At 53.3% G+C, this 13,210-nt stretch overlaps 4 protein-coding genes across 4 annotated transcripts; 1 reads left to right on the top strand and 3 right to left on the bottom strand.

Annotated features, from left to right (window-relative positions):
• Positions 1-510: 510 nt before the first annotated feature.
• On the bottom strand, positions 511-3,481 carry BROUX77_007964 (uncharacterized protein; the record flags this gene model as incomplete). The annotated part of the gene is made up of 8 exons (XM_073753115.1): positions 511-576; positions 654-795; positions 866-1,069; positions 1,128-1,440; positions 1,509-2,068; positions 2,685-2,832; positions 2,898-3,035; positions 3,469-3,481. The coding sequence occupies 8 exons, from the start codon at positions 3,479-3,481 to the stop codon at positions 511-513; spliced, it is 1,584 nt and encodes a 527-aa protein (XP_073602257.1).
• Positions 3,482-4,205: 724 nt separating this feature from the next.
• On the bottom strand, positions 4,206-5,675 carry BROUX77_007963 (uncharacterized protein; the record flags this gene model as incomplete). Its single annotated transcript, XM_073753114.1, has 6 exons — positions 4,206-4,529; positions 4,619-5,120; positions 5,181-5,277; positions 5,342-5,353; positions 5,418-5,501; positions 5,567-5,675. 6 exons carry the CDS (start codon positions 5,673-5,675, stop codon positions 4,206-4,208), a joined length of 1,128 nt encoding a protein of 375 aa, XP_073602256.1.
• A 728-nt stretch (positions 5,676-6,403) lies between these two features.
• BROUX77_007962 (uncharacterized protein) lies at positions 6,404-8,478 on the top strand (the record flags this gene model as incomplete). Its single annotated transcript, XM_073753113.1, has 2 exons — positions 6,404-6,610; positions 6,715-8,478. 2 exons carry the CDS (start codon positions 6,404-6,406, stop codon positions 8,476-8,478), a joined length of 1,971 nt encoding a protein of 656 aa, XP_073602255.1.
• A 416-nt stretch (positions 8,479-8,894) lies between these two features.
• BROUX77_007961 (uncharacterized protein) lies at positions 8,895-11,582 on the bottom strand (the record flags this gene model as incomplete). Its single annotated transcript, XM_073753112.1, has 5 exons — positions 8,895-9,111; positions 9,240-10,045; positions 10,109-10,890; positions 10,965-10,992; positions 11,058-11,582. 5 exons carry the CDS (start codon positions 11,580-11,582, stop codon positions 8,895-8,897), a joined length of 2,358 nt encoding a protein of 785 aa, XP_073602254.1.
• Between the last annotated feature and the right edge of the window lie 1,628 nt (positions 11,583-13,210).

Raw genomic sequence — 13,210 nt, 5'->3', positions numbered from 1 at the left:
CAGGTAGAGCCTAGCCAAAAAAGAAATCCAGGATAACTCAACAGCTCTCGAATACATCAACCACGTTGATCAACTCACCCTCCGGCAAGCAACTAGAATGCAGGTAGTCATAGACCCTAACCCTGACTGGTATGAAAGTGGAGCCCCGAATGTGGTGTGTTCTCTTAACGACAGTCCATCCCGCCAGCCATCACAAGATTCGGGTTTCGTCAACTCAACATCCTTAGATTGCACATACAAATAATGAATAAAAAAGGGGCTTAGCGGGATATTCTCTCCCTAGTACGTCATATTGTCTACTTCCGTCTTTCTCTCATCTCACACGACGAGCAGGGCAAGATGGCGTAAGAAGAAGTCCTTCCCCAGGGAATTTCCGGGCCTCGCTACTCGATAACTATACACTCATCTCGCACTCTGAAACAGACTCGCTCATCGACTAAAAGCTGCTTAGGCTTATCCGAGCCTGTATTTACTACACCTGCACCAACACATTTAGCCGCGCTGGGCCCTCTAGGCCGGAATCGGGGCAACAGTGCTGGGCGTATCTAGATCCACGTATGAGAGGAAGAGCTCTCTCTAGAAGTGACGGGCCGTGTTAGTGAATCGAGTCCCGTGCTATAATATGACAGACGATGATGAAAAGATATACGTACCCGTTCCTTTCTCCACAGGTTTGTGTCCCAGACTACGTAGAAGCCACGCTCTTCGTTGGCATTGATTGCTTGGGGGACCATGATCTCGTCCTTGGTGATCCAGACCAACAGCTTCTTGTGCCATCTCCAGTTGCGTGAATGGCTACCACATCGTTCCATGTTAGTTGTGCCAGATTCTCAGACTCGTCTCGCTATTTGTGCTCGCCACTTACAGCTCAGCAGCCGCCATATGTTGGCGGACATCCTGTGGACAGGAATAGAATATCCAAAACAAAGACTCCTCGTTGAAGCTCCGGATAACCTGCTCAATAGGTTGCACGTTGCTAACGTTGTAGCAATCAGGTAGGGTAAATTTGGTAATGGTCGGATAAGGCAGCACGTCGTCGAATAAGGAATAATTTTGAGTTGAAATCAACCTGAGCAAGTTAGCAACGGGGGAGCATTCATCAACTCTCAAGTGTAGAACCAACGTACTCGGTGCTCGCCAGGTCAAGTCCCAGGTGATGCACATCAATACCGGACACCATGGCGTGGTAGTCGGGGTACTTGTCCATTAGTGTCATCAGGCCCTTCAGGCCCCATTTATCAGCCTCGGGCATGCCGCTTAACGGATCGTGGATTTCCGGTTCTGTCTCTGGAGGAGCCATCTTCTTTTCCTCCACCGTAGAGGCCTTTCGGCTTTGATCGCTGCCGATGGCGCCGTGGGGATGCCTACTGGAGGGACTCTCGGGTGTTTCCTTCTCCTCAGACACACTAGGTCTTTGTTCCTGATGTCTTGGTGGCGCAACTGTTTCTTGTGTCAGCCAAATCTTACGTGAAAACAAAAAGCTGTAGCTGTAGCGCAAATGATCTTACCGGGACCGCTAGAAACTGGCGCGCGGCTGTTGGCGTTGATGTTGTGGTTGATATTCACAATGCCAGCATTGTTGGTGTTATTGTTATTGCTACCGTTGGTGTTGTTGTTAGCTGAAAGTGCGTTCAAGAGGCCGTTTCCGCTGCGGTTTTGTGCGCTTTGTGCGTTCTGTACCGAGGGCGCCACTGCCGTGCCACCAGCAGTCTGGAAGTTTATATTTTGGAGTTGTGTCGACTCGTTCACAGGCCCAGCGCCGTTAATCAACGGAGGAAACTCGTCGATGCTAGATGGTGGCATTTGCGCCGAAGGTTGGCTCGGCTGGCCCATATTGACGCTGCCTTGATTTCCAAAGCGAAACGACCCTTGAGCAGAATTTAAGCGGCCACCGGTAGCGCCAGGAGAGAATGGGTCTTCTTGTTGCGCAATGTGCGACGCCAAGGTTGCTGGTTGCCCTCTCGGCATGGCTCCAATATTGCGAGAGCCATTGGTGGCCGTGGTAGTCCAGAGTGAAGCAGGGCCTGAATTCTGCATTTGAGAATTGGTTGACAATGAAGGGAAGTCCCTGAGACACAGTTAGAAAGACACAAACCAGCCAACGACTTTTCAAAATACTGGCAAATACAGAATACCAAGTGGGATTGCAAATAACGCTTGTCAACTTGCTCTTTTCTAGGGGTGTCTTGTAGCTTCGCCTGGGCCACCTGTACGTGTTTCAAGACTGCGGAATACGGCCGGGCCTGCGATGTAAAGCTACCACCCTGACCTCTCCCGGCACTGTGGTGCTTCCGGGCATGGGTACCGCCGGAGCCGGACGAGTCACTCTGCGACAGAGCCAAGGCAAGCTTAGCCTTGTGACGAGAGGGAGCCATGAGTACTGTGGGATGTAGCGTTTCGGATGGCAGGTGCAGCAAGCGGTGATTTGTAATCTGAGGAAGCTTTGGGTGTGGCAGACGCGGGAAGATCGGGGAGAAAAGTGTGCGCATATGAAAATAACGTGTGCGGGAGGGACTGGCAGCAATGGATGTGGTCATGGAAAATTACCCTGATCCCAGCTTCTACGCAGTCCAAACCAAACAGGCAACAATCATTCATTGGCCGTGTCGTGTCAAACATCAGAGTGCCAGGCTGCCACAAAGAATAGAAGCAATGGGACAAAAACAAAAGTGTACTGTACTTACGAGGGATCCAGGGGATTCGTTGTTTGCGCGGCCCCCAGAGTCTGGGCAAAACTCACGTTTCCGGCGCCCAGGCCCAGAGGTCTAGGGGCAGACTGCATTCCGGGAGCGCCCATGGGGACGCCTCCGCCAAAGGCCCATCCTACATTGGCTATCGGCCACACACGCACATGTCAATGGTTGAGCTGAAGAGGTCGTCGGTGGGGGTTCGCATACCCATTTTATTGCCATTTGGTAGACGATTCGGGCCCGCGCGGCCGGGCTGTTGCTGCTGGGGTTGCGGCTGAGACTGCGACTGGGGCTGGGACTGCTGGCCGTAGCCGACAGGCATGCGCATTTGTTGAGGAACCGAGCCTGGAGCGGAGCGGCAAGATGTTAGTCTCACGGTCTGGACATGTGGCACAAAGGGCTTTACATGGCGGGGATGGTGGTTGGTGGATAGGGGCAGTTGTTGATTGCACAATAGCCGAACATGTCACTGGCTGTCCGGAAGCGGCGTATAGGTCGTCGGATACGAGCACACAAGCACGCGAGCACGTGTTTGGCGGGTTGGTGGTGGTGGAGAGGCAAATCAATGGCAGATTCTGAGGGTGCTATGACATGGTCGCTAAGGTTGAGAGCAGACAAACACGGCTCTCGGCGGCTTGGGCAACAGGGCAGGATTTTGGGTGTTGAAACGACGGCAAAGAAACAGCGGTAACCGGCAACGAGAGACGGACATGGTGTATTGGAAGCGAGACAACGGCCGGGGAGCAAAGAGCGTTGATGAGGAGCATTGGCGGCATACCTGAGCGGTTCATGTTGAGCAATTCGGAAGGTTGTCACAAGGGGAACGGCACAGCGGCGGCCGATGGGATGACGATCAGCAATGTGTCGATTGGCAGTGCGAGCCTGGAGCCCTGAAACCGCAGGCAAAGAGAAGAAGCAAGCTGGAAGCCGACGACTGTGGCGGCGGGAAATGTTGACAGCGAGGCGAGCGAGGAGGATAAGAAGCGCACGGCTGGGCCAAACCCAGAACACGAGATCAGATAGAGAAAGCAGCAATTGGAGACGGACGGAAAGCTGCGCGCGTCGAGAGTGCTGGGCGGTATTCGAGTTGGCAGGTTGAAACTGGCAAGGTAGCGGATCAAAATAGCAGTGTCCACTGCGGGAGGCAAAGAAGGCGAGAAGTCCACTTCTGTGGTTGAGCAAGGTTGCTGGTTCTGGCCTGTGATTGGCTGGAGCGGCCCCGCCAATTCTCCAACGTGTGCATGTCCATAGAGGTAGAGGCACAGGTATTTCTTCGTACAAATTTGTATGTGTATATACTTGCACCCTTGGCCAATGCACAAGGCTGTTACCCATTCCATTTCCTGTCTCAGGGCCCCACACAAGACGACGTCACTCAATCTAGTCTCTAATCTCCAGTCTCTAGATGCTATAGTCGAGGTCTATCCTTATTCCGGGCTTTTTTTTGGGCCTCGGCTGACTTCCTTGTCTTCTCTTAATATCCATCTCATCTGCGTCTTCTCTCGTTTCACAGCCTCAAAACACTCTCTTTAAACTGGCCTCAAGCACCTCTTTCGACAAACTGCGGCCAATAATCACCAGCTTGCCTACCGCTGTTGACACGTCCTGCACAGTCTCTCCAGTCTCAATAATCTCAAATATCTCTCGCACGCCCTGAATCAGCTTGACTTGCCCCGTTTCCAGCACCAGCCGGCCCTTCAATCTGTGCACCTCGAAGCTTGGATCAGTAGTACCACCGGGGATTTCATGCTCCCAGAGCACAGATCGAAGCCAGGCATCCATGGCATTTACGCCTTCTGGTCCCAGCACTGGAATCGGGATTGACAGTGTTGAGATGGTCTGGTTTGTAGTTAGCAATTGGCCACTGGCTCACGTTTGATTTCAAGCTTCGAGCTTTGCTCCAATAACCACCAACATGGCACACTTACCGCGTCAATATGGCTGTGGCCATGAAGGACTGCATCAATGTTGTTGACATTGTCATAGGCGTGAAGATCAAGAATAACACCCTCAAGCTGCGGAACAGCCCCCTTCTCGGTCACACAGATCTTGGCCAGCGAGTTGATGGACGATATCCGCTGCTTGACCATGTCTAGTTCTTTGTCGGTCACAAGATCAGCCTTGTTGATGACGATTACATCTGCATGAGACAGTTGCACATGGGCAGTAGTCATCACCGGTCCACTTTCATGGCCGTCCTCCTCGTGTACTTCAATCTTCCCTGCAGGGTCATCCAGACTCTTGAGGACGTTTTTTGCATCAACCAGAGTAACAATGCCATCAAGATAGATGGTGCTCCCGAGCCCATCGTCCACCCAAAAAAGCGGCGCTAGGTTTCCGGGGTCTGCCAGGCCTGTGGTTTCAAGGAGGATGTAGTCAAAGGCGCCCTTCTTCTCCATCAACGACTCTATAGCGTTGACGCCAGTATCCCTGTACGCCATGTAAAGGTCAGCATCAGTCTTGGCCAGAAACGAAGTGGGGGTAGCTCACTTTACGGAACAGCAAATACAGCCATTGCCAACTTCAAGCCATTCCTCGACCTGTTCTCCATTGTTGTTGACGGTCAGAGACTTTTCAATGTCGAGAGCTAAATAGCTGGATTAGTCACGGTGGTTTTGGTTATCTCTACCAAGACGACCAGCTTCACTTACAGTCACCAAACTCTACACGGCAATGGTTAGCACGTGATAGATACATCAGGTCAGGTCATGGCAAGCTTCAACAAACCATTCATAATCACTGCAATTTTCTTGCCGTGCTGCTCAGTCAAAATATAATTGAGCAGCGTGGTTTTGCCAGCTCCAAGGTACCCTATAGCGCGTTAGTGATTGTTTCCAAACGTTAAGCCAGAGGCCAAACTGGGCAGTGTGTAATACCAGTGACGATGGTTATCGGGACCTTGACCTGCTTTTCTTCGCCCGCGTCACTGTCAAAGTCGGCCGAAACATCGACTAGAACAGGAGGGGCTTCGTCGTCTGAGTCCATGGCAAGCAGCTCGAATATATCAGTTAGAGGTATGGAGAAGAGTGGAGGGAGTCAGTGAGAAAGCGAGCTATGGCTACTTGTTGGGGTTTTGTCCATGACTAAGCGGTTTGTTGCTGACGGTAGAGCAGAGACAAACAGAAGAAAAGTTGTAGCAGGTGCTACAGGTGTAGTGGACCACTAAAGTGGCTCTCAACCCACTGTTCGGATGCCTACAGTCGAGTAAAGAGAAAGCTACAGGCTGCTGCAACTAGCCTCCCCCACCAAGAAAAGGAAAAGATTTTGTAGAAAAAAGATAAAAAAAGAGACATATAAACCCTAACACCAGCTCACGCCTGCAGCCGCTAACCTTTCGCAAATCCAGTTGCTGGCATTTTCGTGTCCACAGCTCTTGTTTTCATTTGTTTGTTGCGACCACCAATCAGAGCTTCAAGTTGCATGCTTGAGATTTGATTCGGTGTAACGAACAACGAGCCAAAGCCAGAACTGCGCGTTTGCTGGGCTCTCTGACTCCGACTCTAATTCTTCAACTTTTTCATCATCTGCAAGACACGCCGCACAACCGCCCGCCGGCGCTTCCCTCCCCTTTAGGAGCTTTCCCTTCTTTGCCGCTGTCGTCCTTGTCTTGAGTGGCCACAAAACACCCACCATCGCCATAACGGCCACCCTTTCCGAAACCTGCCCGCCCAATCTCCCACACAACCGTCTCCGGCATCGCCAATCCACCCGCTATGTCGACAATGGCGCCCAGCTCGCCCCGGCTCCCGAGCCCGCCGCCGTCCGCCGAGATACCCGCCGGCATCTCTATTGACTACGGAGCCTACAGTGAACACCTGGCTGAAGCTGCGCTGTACCGCATAAATTCTAAGCGCCGCGTGCACCCAGGCACCCGGTCCAAGGACATGGCATCGGGGCCGCCGCTGGTGAATCTATCAGAGGTAAGAATGTCTGTGTCTGTCGGCGTCGCCCAAGTACCGGCTTGACTCCCCGCCTGCCACACTCGCGCCCTTGCTAACGAGAACCCCCTCTTCTGCTGCTCCAGCTCGACTCGCCCTTTCAGCTCCAGGAACACCTTGCCGCCCTGCACTACCACCACACCGAGGGAGCCACGAAGCCTGTCACTCGCTCCATTGCCACTCTGCTGGCTCAGCCGCCACCATCCGTCGACCGCATAGTCTGGCTCTACGAGCTCTGCCGCTTCCTGATTGTCCAGTGCAATGACTTGATTGTTGGCTTCCTCTTCGATACCCCGCCATGCAGCGCCGCCACTTGCCCCGAGATGCGCGCCTCCGAGTGGCAGTTTCTATGCGCCGTCCACGAGACCCCAAAAAACTGCTGCGCCATTGACTATTGCTGCCACACGCTGGACTGGGCTGCAAATGTCATCACCGATCCCAAGCTATTCCCCAGCCGCTTCATCACCATGAGCGAGTCGCATATGACCACGCCTGGCATGAAGACTTTGATCAACGTCTTCCGCAGGCTTCATCGTATCTTTGCCCATGCCTGGTTTTTGCACCGCAATGTGTTCTGGGCTGTCGAGGACCCCTCTGGTCTCTACATCCTCTTCAAGGCTGTTTGCAATGTCTACAACTTATTGCCTGGTGACACATACAAGTTGCCCCCAGAGGCCGAAGGACTACTGCCGCAGTCAGCACCCGCCGATGCCGAACAAACTATAGATCGCAAGGTTTCCGGCCCAATCACCATAATCAAACAAATCGCTACCTCTGAAACCCCTGATGCGCCCCAGACTGCTGAAGAAGGCGAGCGACCCAGTTCAAGAGCCGGAAATCGTGCCAGCACCACATACAGCGGAACTCCGTCAACTGGTAGCACAGTCAATACTGTGCATGAAGACGAGGAAAACACCTCTAATCAGCTCTCAGAAGACATGGACGACAATGTCTCAGTACTTCACGACGCCGAAATCCTCTCCTCCGACGACGACTCTTCCGAGGAAGGCGATATATCATTACAGTCCGAGTCTGCCGAGGTTTCCTTGAAGGACAAAGACCTTGCCAAACAGAAATCGCCATCGCGGGCCAAGCCCAGCCAAGTTCCCATCCCCGTCGAGTTAGCCAAGCCCGTCTTCAACGACGATATGACAGTCATAGCTGGCGAGCCTGGCCCAACACGCGCCAAAAACTCCTCTCCTAGACCCGGCTCTGGCTCTGGTGCCATCAGTCTGCCGCCTTCAAAGCTGCCCAAGAAAGCCTCGCCCAGACCACCCAAAGCGAGTCCACGCATCGCCTCGCCTGCTACGCTGGCCTCTCCATCAGCTATCCCCCCGCCCATGCATGCTGCCTCTGGCGGCACAGTAATTGCATTGGAACCGACCAAGACTGCGGCAACAGAGTCTAGTGCACAGTCGGCAGCCGAGACACCCGACGAAGAGGAGCCAACCACTGCCGTAAATACAAACGAGACAGGCGCGGAGGCGTCTGAGTCTAGTGAGGAGGAGCCATCAGAGGCTGCGGTGCCCGAGGAGCCTAAAGAGTCTAACATGGATGTCGAGACCAAGGACGAACCGGCGCCCACGGTAGACGACACACCTGAGAAGGAACAGGATGACTCACCCCAGGAAAAGGCAGATGGCACTGAGCCGGAGCCTGAAGACACATCCAACGCAGACGCGGGAAGTCCTGCGGACAAACCTGAGGCAGTTGATCAGCAGCAGCAGCTGCCGCCGCCGCAGCAGCAGCAGCAGGCCAGGACAGACGAGAAGAACAACAACAAGAAGAAGCGGAGAAAGAGCAAGGCCAAGAGCAAGGCCGACAACAAGTCTGCGGCAATGAGCGAGTAGGCTCAAGATGGCAGATTTCTGGGACTGTCTGCATTTCCTTGTTTTTTGTTCTTCTTCTTTCTCCAAATATTTCTTCCTCTTCCTTGTTCTTCTCTTTCCTTCTTGTGTTGTCCTTTTTCTTCTTTTATACTCATGTACAACGTATCAACTACTCTTCCTTTCTTCTTCATCCCGCCCATTTCATAAACACGCACACGCAATAAACAATGATGACAATGAAGCCCCCAGATGACCGAAAAAGACAACAAGTATAAACGCCAGTTCTATTTGCACCCCATTACTTTTTAATATTTCCCGCCATTTCTCCTGCGCGTGTATATGTATGTATATATATACATATATACATAGGTATCTTCATTACCAACCATACCATACCATGCATGTATTTGTTCTTGTCCTCCAAGGGCTTCCCTCGCTCACTCCGAGTCAATCGTCAGGGCGGAAAAGATGTGATTGACGTCGCGCAGCTCCTCCTGCCATTGCTGCGCGTGCAGGTTGCGCGCATCCGTGTACGAGCGCACACTGCGCAGGATTTTGGTGAAGCCCTGCTCGTCGGGGTACCACCACTGGGCGACAGACTCGTCGTTGAAGAACTTGGAGATGCCTTTGCGCGCGCTAGTGGATTGGATGTAGCTGTGTGATGAGAAAGGCGGTGGGTGGTTAGTCTAGTGCTACTTCTTGGAGAAGGGGAAGGGGGTCTTTTTTTCTTTTTTTTCATCATGTGTAGTTTATGGGTGGGAAAAAGAGACTGACGCACGTACCCTATCGTTTCAACATGTGCAAACATCTCCCGCAGCCAGGCGCGGTGGCGCTGGTCCTGTGGGAAGAAAAGAGCGCCGAGGCCAAGACATGATTGGATGGGGAGGATGGAGCCCTTGGGCGCGGACGTGTACTTGTAGGTGCCCTCAAAGATGGCGCAGATGGCATAAGCATGGCGCAGGCATTCAAGATAGACAGGACCTTTTTTGTCCATCATGGCTTGCTGGAAATTGTGCATGATGAAGATGGAATGGAACTCGGCGCGCAGAATATTGAAGCCAAAGAGCGGCTCCTTGTACAGCCTGTGCGTGGGGTCGGTCAGGTCGACGACCTGGTACGGGCTGGCGCCGTGGGTGACTTGGGAAAAGTCAATTAGGTGTTCCGGATCCTCGAGCCGGCTGATGAGCTGGGTAAAGTACTTTGTCATCAGGGCGGATATGCGGACATGTTCTTCGTGGTACTTTTCTGGGGTGATGCGGTTATTGCTGATGTTGTAGTTGAGCTGTGCGATTTCATGTGAGCACAGGCGCAAATGTGAGGCGCCCTCTTCAATCAGAAAATCGGCGCTTGTGGCGTTCGCGTCGCTCTGTTCGCCAAGGATGTCGACGTGGTTGGCGAACCATTCATGGGGAAGAGCTGTTTCGAAGCGGCCCATGATGCCGACGCAGCAGTCGAACCTGGCGTACCAAGAAAGTAGCACGCGCCCAGTCGTCGTGTCCATGAAGCTTTTGTTGTTGTAGAGCATCATGATGTGATGTCGGGCGGCCATTTGGTGGCCCATGACACTGATCCAGTCGCCCAGGTACTCCTAATTAAAGATTAGCCAATGTTGACATGGCATTAGGTAGCAGAAATAGACCATGTGACAAACCTCAAGAGTAGCAAGCTGCAGAATTGATACCAGCCTAACCACTGACGTTTCTTCTCGGGCCTTAAGATGTCCAATCATGGTGGTGATGCTGCGGTTAAAGTAAGCAAGGAAGTCTTTGATGCTAGAATTAGGATTAGTCAAGGCCCGTAAATAGGCGGCAAATGCCACCAAACCATACAGCAGAGTCTCGTCAAGCAAAGCCAAGCGCGGCAATGTAACGGCGAAGAAATCCGACGCGTCGCTGAGTATAAAGTAGTGATAATGCGTAATGTTGGTGTAGTACCAGTCCAGGCAGTCTTGCATGTCGGGAGACAAGTGAGCGTAATTTTTGAATGTCGGTGGCCGGCCCACAAGCCCCTCGGTCTCGGCCGCACTGCTTGCAGCGGTCGAGTCGCTTGGTGAAACGGACATGGAGAGCTTTCGTTCCGTCTCGGCAAATGAGTTGGGACTGCTCCCGGGGTTGGAGGCGTGATTCCGGACTGCGTCTATCGGCGAAGAATGGTCATTGTGGGAAGACGCGATGGAAGAGCGTGCGCATGTGGGCAATGTTTCTGGTTCATCTTGGTCCGGGATGGTCTCGAGCTTGGTAGGCGACTTGTCTACGGCGCTGTCTTTTTGGGTAGCCAAAGGATGCTTTCTGGGCAGCAAATGGTAGTACTGGGTGGTTCCAATGGGAGGCAGTTTGAACTCTTCCTGGCCCTTTGCTCGGGGCCGCCTAGAGCCCTTGGGTGGTTTGGAGTCGGGGTCGGGATACTTGCAGTCTCGGTTGCCCTTTCTACAGCCTACGCGGACAGGAGACACAGAGAGTTAGTTAGGGCTTTCCGTGAAGATACGCTTGGTCGACACATGTACTCACGTTCGCATTTAGGGCGTCCTTCGTCACACTACCAACAAGCATTAGCACTATCCTGAAAATGGGTCGAGAGACGGATAAGTACACCATGCATACCTTAACCCTGCGGGACCGGCACGTGAAGCAGCCCGAGCGAGTACGTCGGTGTTTGACTTGCTCGGTACCCGAAGGACGTCTTCGCCAGTTTTGGCCATCAACAATGGAGAAGACGGTGGTCTCACCATGGGTGAACGGGTGGGGCAGGTCGGGCGCATGTGAAAAGGTGGAGGAGGATGAAGAGGCCGGAGTTGGTGCAGTCGAGTGCGCCTGGACGGGAGCGGTCGGGGGCGGTAGCGGTGGGCGTGAGGAGGGCCCTGATGGGGGACCCAACGAAGGCACTGCGGGAGAAGCTAATTGGGGGCCGGAAATGCCAGCAGTATGGGCTAAAATGGGGCGTGGCGGGGGGCCTGGCGCAGGCGCAGGCGCGGGAGGGGGCGCTACTGCACCTGGAGCAGCAGTCGCCTCAATCTCGAAGCCGAGAGCAACATCGACATCCGGGTTGGAGCCAGGGCTGTAGAACTGCAGAGGCACCTCCTGGCCGCCCGACATGGACGTCAGGAAATACTGGTACTTGTCCTCCATTAGGGCGGCTGACCAAGCATAGCGCAGCGGGACGAGCGGGACGGGAGACGGCGGAGAAGAGCGGCTGGACGACTGCGATGCGATGACAGCGAAGCGGGCGTGTGGGTGGTGTAATGTGCAAAGCAGGCACTCGAGGGGTCTGTCGGGATAGTTATAGGAGCAGCCCGGCGACGTCAAAGCATTATGTGCGGGTATGCCACTGCCCGCCGGCGATGTGTGATTTGCAGAGTCTCAAAGCAATAAGATGAGCTTGGTGGGTGGATCAGCGCCATATGATGGGAGTGACGATTGATGCAGGCGCTGAATAAGGTAGCGTCGTATGCACAAGTACCATATGCTTGCTCATGTATGTATGCACATACATACAGGCAGATATGTACATAAGGCGAGAGTGGTTGTATGCAGGATTCTGGATGCTCTGTGACGGCGAGGCAAAGAAGGGGAAGAGATGTGGGCACGGGGCACAGACACGGGCACGGGCACGGGCACGGAGGGCAGACTAGCCTTAGTGGCGGCCGGGCGAAAAGATTGAGAGAGCTAGCAATGATGTCAGTCAGTGGCAGCGGAATATAAAAAAGACGGAGTGAAAAAAAAAATTCAGTTATAGCTATCGTACGAGAGACCAGGAAAGAAAAACAGCTGAAAACAGTGACAGGTGACAGCAGGCACCCACTAGCTTAGAGTTAGAAGGCGGACTCTCCCCTGGGTTTGCATGGCTGCACAGTCACAGTCCCCAACAACTGAGCACGAATAAGGGGCACTGCGGGAGGGACAATTCGCAGAATGTGCCAGGAGACAGCAAGTCAAATGAGGTAAAATCCAAGTTGCACGCAGACCCAGCCCAGATTTGTGCTTGTCGGGCAGCACTCAGGGATTCAGGGATTTTTGTCGTTCTGTGGACCTGAGGGAGGGAACTCTCCAAGTACCGGCCGTGTTTTTCCTCGGCTTTGATTGGAGGAGATCAGAGACGGAGACACCCACCCCCGGTGCGCCGTCGCAAAACATCAGACATGCCAGCCAAACCCGGCATAATACTTGGATAGTTAGTTATGTATGTAACTGCGTACATATGTACTTGGACTCCAGCACGGGTGCTTTGCAGACTTGACTCGAATCTCAGCCCGGCTTCTTACCCAATGGATCTGGATTGCATCTGAGAGGCTTACTTGCCCGCAGATCAGACTGGGTCTGGAGTGCCGGCCAGGAGTCCCGCGGATAACCCTGACCCTAGACGCCGTCAAGACACATGTATCCATATGCAACCATGTAACTATGCATAACTAGCTAATACGAGTATCGTACCATTCTACTCTAATTAGGCCTGCGCTAGCTTGGCAAATAGCACGATCCATGGCGCCCATTCTGGCTGCTGATGAAAGGAGCTAGAGAAAGTCTTGAACCTCAGAACCACATCGCCCGCGGCCCACGGAGACCGTGAAGCTTGTACGAGGCAGAACCGGCGGAAATGGCCGGGTTTCGCTGGACATCCAAATGCATGTATGTATATACACACGTGAACGGGTGGGTGGTGGTAAGCAAAAATGCATAGACTTCGTGCATCCTGCCTTGCTGTCATCCCGTCTTCTGTCTTTCCGCCATCCCATATCCCATATCCCATATCCAGTAAT

The sequence above is a fragment of the Berkeleyomyces rouxiae genome, assembly GCF_048999995.1.
Source record: "Berkeleyomyces rouxiae strain 22BRR77 chromosome Unknown BrBRR77_ptg000012l, whole genome shotgun sequence".
Lineage (NCBI taxonomy): Eukaryota > Fungi > Ascomycota > Sordariomycetes > Microascales > Ceratocystidaceae > Berkeleyomyces > Berkeleyomyces rouxiae.
This window is presented reverse-complemented; position numbering and strand designations above follow the sequence as displayed.